Source organism: Lotus japonicus, chromosome 1 (genome assembly GCF_012489685.1).
Source record: "Lotus japonicus ecotype B-129 chromosome 1, LjGifu_v1.2".
NCBI classification, from domain to species: domain Eukaryota; kingdom Viridiplantae; phylum Streptophyta; class Magnoliopsida; order Fabales; family Fabaceae; genus Lotus; species Lotus japonicus.
In genome coordinates, this window is record NC_080041.1 from 13,271,939 (window position 1) to 13,279,736 (window position 7,798).

Consider the following 7,798-nt stretch of genomic DNA (forward strand, 5'->3'; position numbering starts at 1 on the left):
ACAAAGAGTTTAATTACACTAATGTTTCATTCATTAATTTATCATGTCATAATTAAATTTAAAGTTTGAAAATATGTAAAATAGGAAAAAATATATAATTGGATGCATGTATAAAACTTTTTACAATGTTAATGCATACAAATTAAATCCTTAAAGAAAATACAAGTTTAATACATTTACACTGACATTTTATTTCATCCAATTTTAATTTACTTCCTTTCAAAAAAAAATTCAGGTACTAATTAATTCTTATCTATCTTTATTTTATTACATCACAATAATTTCTCTCACTTATTTTTATTATATTAAACTTATCTCTCTTTAGGTGGAGGTGAAATTTGGGAATGTGTAAATTATTTTCATATGATGGTAAAAAATATTATTTTCGAAGAAAATAACGAGGTAGATGAGTATTAGCTTAGAATTTATAACACTTAGTAAAATTTAGGCTTAATACATCAGAAGGCCCCTGTAATTGTAAAGAGAATCAAATCCAGGGCCTAGAAAATTTTTGCATTAAATTGGGTCCCTAGAATTTTTTTTTAATTCAATTAAGGCCAAAGTGTGTCAGCATTCAATTTTATCCCAGTCATCAATTCCACATGACTTTTATAATTTTTTTTAATTAAAAAAATATTTTTAATTCCAACTCAATTATTTAATCCGGAAAAAAAATTAAAAACTTAATAAAAACCCTTCTCTAATAATCCTTTAATTCATCAACAAAGGACCCATATCTCCTTCATCATCAAAGGCCCAGATCTCCTTCATCTTCTTCATCATCAAAGACCCAGATCTCCTCTTTCTCTCTTTCTCTTTTTCGTGATGCGGGTTGGGTTTCGGGTTGGGGTGAGGGGGTGAGGTTGCAGGTTGCGGGGTTGGGGGTGGAGGTGCGAGTGAGGGTGAGGTTGCAGGTGGGTGGGTGTTGGGGTTGAGGGGTGCGGGTGAGGATGAGATTTGGGGGGTGCGGGTGAGGGTGAAGGTGAGGGTGAGGTTGTAGGTTGGGGTTTGGGGGTGGAGGTGAGGTTGCAGGTGGGTGAGGGTGAGGGTGAGGTTGCAACGGGTTGGGGTTTGGGGGAAGGTGAGGTTGCAGCGGGTTGGTGTTTGGGGGTGAGGGTGAGGTTGCAGGTGGTGGGTGTTGGGGTTGAGGTTGCAGCCTTGCAGGTGGCTGGGTTTAGGGTAGAATGGTGAGATTGTGAGATGAATTTGGGTAGATGAAGATGTGAGTGATTTTTCACTGGTTTCTCTGCACTGTATTGCCTCTTCCTCTGCTCTGGCATCATGTTTTTTTCTTCCACTGGTTTCCAGCCCAAGGATATGCTGCGTGAAGGCTTGAATCCTCTCTGGGGGAGATCGTTTTTTTCTTGTTGTTTGGCTTGATGTGCCTTGCTTCTGCCTTGTTTCTGTATTGGTTTTGCAGCAAATTAATGGAAGATTATGACTTTTTTTTAGAAGTTGAAGAATTGTGTTGGAAAGAGAGAGGAAGCATATTGAGATTTTTTATTTGATTCGGATGAGAGATGAACATGGGTTTGATTTTGATGAAGATGGAGATGATTTGGGGGGAATTGATTTTGTTAATTAAAGGATTATTAGATTAGGTTATTTATTAAGTTTTTAATTTTTTTTTTCTGATTATTTAATGGAGTTGGAATTAAAGATAATTTTTTATTATTTTTGTAATTAAAAAAATAATAATAAAAGCCACGTGGAATTGATGACTGGGATAAAATTGAGGGCTGACACACTTTGGTCTTAATTGAATTAAATTTTTTTTTCTAGGGACCCAATTTGATGCAAAAATTTTATAGGCCCTGGATTTGATTCCCTTTACAATTACAGGGGTCTTCTGGTGTATTAAGCCTAAAATTTAACCTAATTGGATTTTTGAACAGTTTAGGGAAACTTCGATATTTATCTTTTGAGTGTTATGTGAATGAGTAGCTAGCCTTCTCATGGCATTTGGCATGATGATAGTTAAAAAATACTTGAACATATATATATAGACAAACATATGACATTTAAATATTTAGGTACCATATCTTCTATCGCAATGTGAGACGCCAAACCATTGAATGCCTTATAGATATGTTCCGTCACAGATCACTCCCAAGTCCCAACCACCAGTCCTTTGTTTCATCTGCAACTCGGATATCATAGCTGTTCCCATGCTATTGTTTTCAAATTTCGTTGATTAACATTAATTAATTCCATAATTTCTAATGTAACTTTTTTTTTTTTACATCGAAAAGATAATTTGCACCCGCTATGAATCGATTTTTGGACCTCCGATCCCCTACCCAACATACATGACCCACAACTCTTATCATTTGAGCTATCCTAAGTGACTTCTAATTAATGTAACTTTAATTTATAAACAACAGGTATAACTTGAGTAGTTGAGTTAGGCTTTTTTTTTTCAAAGGTACCGACATGAAGAGTCATCATGGATTGAATACACATCAAGTACTTTTAATACAACTTTAATTTCATAAGGTTTAATTTGGGCTATTACATTGCGCATGCTCGATCTCATTACTTCATTTTCTGTATACTTGCTCTCCCTACTTTTTAATTCTTTGATTTTGCAACTAAAACACGAGAGAAGCATAAGAAAAAAAGAGAATTTGGAAATTGTATTTCGGATTACCAAGCTAGTCAATATATATATATATACCTTCTTAGGTTTTTCATTAATATCTCATTGATCATATTAAATTATTTTTTATAGGCAAGTAGAATGCAAAATTGTATAGCTAGCAATAAGGTTTATACAACTGTGTAAAATATAATTGAGCTATTTAAACATTCGGTGTAGGGTGTGATCCTTAATCTGTGTGTATAAAGGATAATTTGTTGAAAGAAAAACTTATTTACCTAATGTTACCAATGATGCGATATATACTTCATCAATCATATATAAATATCAAACAATATATTATCCTGACCACTTTCCTTCCACTAAAATTTGGAGTATGTAATTTTCCAAACAAAAATCCAATTGATATTTCATACACTGGATGAGTACCGGAGAACATTTTCATTATCAAATCTGAATTTGACCCAATAACCAATCGGCCTCAAGAATGCGTCAAGTGTTTCAACTCACTTGAAAAAGACATTTACTTAACGGTAAACGGTAATCGCTCTTAGCACACCAAATGGCAAACAATCTTATTTTAGAATAATAAAATATTCACTCATTTTCTTTTTCATCTAATTTCACCTGCTTTCTTTACCCATTTAACATTTTATCTTTAATTTGTATTACATCACTCATCCACCATAACATTTTTATTTACAATATCATATTTATCATTATTCTCTTGTAAGGTTCATATCCTCTTATGTGCCGCTACTTCAGAAGCAAATTAACCAATTATGTACAAGTATTTATAATTTAACTTTTCAGCTATCAGTCTCAAACATTCAGTATATCAATCAACAAGATTTTGCATGAAAAAATTGGCTAGAGACTGGAGAGGATTCATTTTCATATTTTCTGTCTCCTAGCGTAGGCAAAATTAGGGTGAGAAATAAAATTTTCCCCAACCTTATCCTATCCGAAAAATTACAATCAACACACATCATCATATCTATGAGACTATGACCAACTACTAAGCCAAAACCACCAGTCCAAGTCAATTTCATCTCCCTCGCCTCTCTACTCATTCACAAATATATATATCTACTTCGTCTTATACTATTGGCGGTAGCTTCCACACACACTCACTCTCTCTAGCTATCAATCAATATATACATTTTTCTAGCGTTTTATCTGCTACAAACTCCCCCAGCCACGTAGAGAAGAGAGATCAAAGAACGAAAATAACAATGAGAAAACCTTGTTGTGACAAAGAAAACATCAACAAAGGTGCTTGGTCGAAGCAAGAAGATCAAAAGCTCATCGATCACATTCGAGTTCATGGTGAAGGCAGTTGGCGCTCCATTCCAAAAGCTGCTGGTTAGTTACTTGATCATCATTATTATCTACCTCATACATACAACAATGCACTTCCTTCCGTTACATTAAGTGGCCAAAACATCTAATAGCATGTTTGGTGTAGCTACTTCTGGCTCTCAAAATCAATTCTGAAATTCAGAAGTCACTCACATGAGTTTCTCGCTAGAATTGGTTTGAAATCATTTTTTTTTTTAATAATTCAAAACATAAAAGATATACTAAGTGTGTGTTTTACATGTTGTCATTAACACTCATCCATACTGAATTCAATGAAATAAAATCATGTTTTTCTTTTGTGCTTTGGTATTTTAAAAATTATGTTTGGGATGATACACAATTTTCCAAACAAGCACCAATTCAACATGTGATCATTCAATATAATACATTTTTCAGGGCTGTATCGTTGTGGCAAAAGTTGTAGGCTAAGATGGTTAAACTACTTGCGGCCAGACATCAAACGGGGAATCTTTGCCCAAGATGAAGAAGACCTCATCATCAAGCTCCATGCCCTTCTTGGCAACCGGTACCTTCCTTCTTCTCCAAAGCTCTCAGTGTTTTAAGAGTATTGATTAGAAAGTGTAATTGATTTTTTCACTATCAAGGGATTAAATGTTATACTATAACTAATAAATAACTTTTTAAGACATTTTAGTCTATGCTTGAATGTTAGTTAAGTGCAATCTTTTTTTTATCACAAGTAAAATAGTTCATTGATCAATTTCTAGCTTAAAGCGAGTGTTAACATCTATTTGTACTTATCACAATATATATATTCAAACATGTATAATAATGTGCCATTGTTTATATTAGTGCACCATTGTTTAGTTAGAGAATAACCACCAATAAGCTAGAAAATTAAAAAGCCAGGCTTGTTTCCATTTTTTGTTGATATAAGCAACTTGTTTCCATATTTAATTTCTTAAGTATTCGATCAGTCTAAAATTAACTTGTACATGATCACATCACCAATTAGCTAATAGTGTATGTTTGAATCCCCATGTTACTACAGTTTTGGTAATGAAATTAATTTTGTTGGATGTATATATATGTGTAGGTGGTCACTCATAGCTGGAAGGTTGCCTGGACGTACAGACAATGAGGTGAAGAATTATTGGAATTCTCACATCCGAAGGAAGCTAATAAAGATGGGAATTGATCCAAATAACCACAAGCTACATCAAAGCCTTCATCGATCTCATGTCCACCCACTTTCTGTTGCGGATGCATCATCATCAGAGTCCATGAACAAAGAGCAAAAAATCCCTTGCTTCAAATCCTGTGGTACCTCTATTGATCAAATTTCCAGAAATAGTTGTCTTGAAGAAGAAAAAGCAATCATTTCTTCATCTCCTTTGAATCTTGACCTAACCATTGCTTTACCTTCGCCTAACAGGCTTCCTATTGTTGAAGACAAGCTCACGCCAAATTCTAAATCCAAGACCTTGGACATAGATATAGATCTTAATTGTTAAATACTTCTTGGTAGTGTTCCCTTTGGATATATATCATAACTTAATATATAATCCAAATAAGGAATAACAAGTAGGGTTTTTCTGTAGAATGTTAGTATTTCTTACTACTTTCGTGATCAAATATTCAAATTTGTGCCGTGCACCCACTAGAGAGATTAGTTTTCCCAATATCTCAAATGGATATATATAGATGTCTCATTAATTTATTTCATGCATATGCTGTATACAGTATATACGTATAGCTTATAGGACAAGGGAAGTTGAACATGATTGAGAGTCTTAAATTTAGTTCATGTATATGGCTAGAAGTGTCCTTTCGATCTATTTCTATACCATGATTGTAAGACTTAAATTTAGTTCATGTATCTGGCCATACAACTACAAGTATCCTTTGTGGAAATGAGATTTGACTCGGGTAAATTAAGTCATCATAATTATTAATTAAGGTCTGAAATATTATAGTTACACATGTATAACAAATGATAATATTTTATAAATTTCAAATATTAATTTATAAATCAATAGCTAGCCGTAATAAATTACTTTATCACATGTCGATACATGATTTTTTAGGGATAACTATGATGTAAACTCATCTTGTAAATTCTGCTTCGAAAGATGGTCTCAAGAAATTTTACTTTAAAAGAAAAATTATTTTATCCATTAAAGTGAGTTTCTTGCTTTATCGAAGTCAATTCGGTATGTAGATAGGTTGAATAGGTTGATGACTTAAATGCAGCGTGTGTATCTTCTTACAAGCCGGTTAACTCATAGTACTGTCTCAAAGAGGATCTCTATGCTCTAAATAGGGACATTTTAGACCATTGTCCTATTTTTCTTAAGAGTCTGAAGGTTGATTGGGGGCCTAAACCCCTTAAAAGCAAAAACTGCTGGATGCTTGAGCCATCGTTTGCTGAGCTTGTCAAATCTAATTGGAACTCTACAACTTTTCAGAGGTGGGGGGCATTTGTGTTCAAGGAGAAACTGAAAGTTCTATAACAGCACATCAAACAGTGGGATAAAGAGCATGTTGGCAACCTGGATAGGATAAGCAAGGAGATTGTGAAACAACTTAATGAGCTGGATGTCAAAGAGGAGAATGAGGTCCTTAGTATGGAACAACTTAGGCTGAAAAACACTCTACTGGAGGATTTATGGAAGGTAGTTAAATTGAATGACTCGCTCCTTTTCCAAAAGTTAAGGGATAGATGTATTAAAGAGGGGGAATCCAATACGAAGTATATTCACAACATCGTTAATTGGAGGAGAAGGGTGAATGCTTTGCGGGGGCTCTTAATTGAAGGCAATTGGGAGGAGGATCCGTTTCAAATAAAAAATGAGGTAAAAACTTACTTTGACGACATATTCATATCAAGGCCGGACTCTGGCCTATCTCTTGATGGTGTTCCCTTCCATATGATCTCAAGGGTGGAGAAGGCTTCTCTTGTTGCAAACTTTGACTTGGAAGAAATCAGAGCGATGGTTTGGGATTGCGAGGGTGATAGTATCCCGGGGCCGGATGGCTTCAACTTCTGGTTTCTTAAAGTTGTTTGGCATGACATGAAGATGGATATCAAGAAAGTGGTGGATGATTTTCATAGAAATGGCACCTGGCCGAGGGGGAAAATTCATCTTTCATTGCTCTAATACCAAAGGTGGAGAATCCTGTAGCTCTGAATGATTTTCAGCATATCTCTCTTATAGGTTGCATGTATAAAATAGTGGCTAAGCTCCTTGCCAATAGACTTCGAGGGGTCATGGATCATATTGATATCAACCAATCTGCTTTTATTGGAGGAAGACAAATGATGGATAGTGTGTTGGTGGCAAATGAGGTCATTGATGAGGAAAAGACAAGGAAGAGAACTTGTTTAATCTTCAAGGTGGATTTTGAAAAGGCGAATGACTCTGTCAATTAGAACTTCCTCTACTATATGATGTGGAGATTGGGGTTTTGTGATAAATGGGTGGGGTAGATTAAAGTTTGTGTGGAATCTGCTTCTGTTTCAGTGCTTGTGAATGGTAGCCCGACTGAGGAATTCAGAATGGGGAGAGGTCTGAGGCAAGGCGACCCACTAGCTCATTTTCCCTTTTGAATGGTGGCTGAGGGGCTAAGTGGTATGATGCGTCAGACAGTTTTCTTACACCTATTTGAAGGTTTCAAGGTGGGGACAGAAGAGATAGAGGTTTCCTTACTACAATTCGCTGATGATACTTTGTTTATTGGGGAACCTAATATCCAAAATGTGCTGGTCATGAAGAGTGTCCTGAGGTGCTTCGAACTCATGTCGGGGCTCAAGGTGAACTTCTCTAAAAGCAAACTGGCGGGGGTCGCAATGCAAACAGGAATGATTAGAAGGCT

At 35.2% G+C, this 7,798-nt stretch overlaps 2 protein-coding genes across 3 annotated transcripts; both read left to right on the plus strand.

The window, feature by feature from the left end:
- The first annotated feature begins 3,697 nt into the window (after positions 1–3,697).
- On the plus strand, positions 3,698–5,651 carry LOC130733726 (transcription factor MYB3-like). 2 transcript variants are annotated; one of them, XM_057585973.1, is made up of 4 exons: positions 3,698–3,964; positions 4,358–4,487; positions 5,019–5,245; positions 5,358–5,651. In XM_057585973.1, the coding sequence occupies exons 1-4, from the start codon at positions 3,835–3,837 to the stop codon at positions 5,414–5,416; spliced, it is 546 nt and encodes a 181-aa protein (XP_057441956.1). In that variant the 5' UTR covers positions 3,698–3,834; the 3' UTR covers positions 5,417–5,651. The 2 variants fall into 2 exon arrangements, with proteins under 2 accessions (XP_057441956.1, XP_057441955.1); XM_057585972.1 differs by having other exon boundaries at positions 5,019–5,651.
- Positions 5,652–6,549: 898 nt separating this feature from the next.
- Positions 6,550–7,355, plus strand: LOC130727526 (uncharacterized). The gene is made up of 2 exons (XM_057578684.1): positions 6,550–7,042; positions 7,141–7,355. Exons 1-2 carry the CDS (start codon positions 6,550–6,552, stop codon positions 7,353–7,355), a joined length of 708 nt encoding a protein of 235 aa, XP_057434667.1.
- Positions 7,356–7,798: the final 443 nt, after the last annotated feature.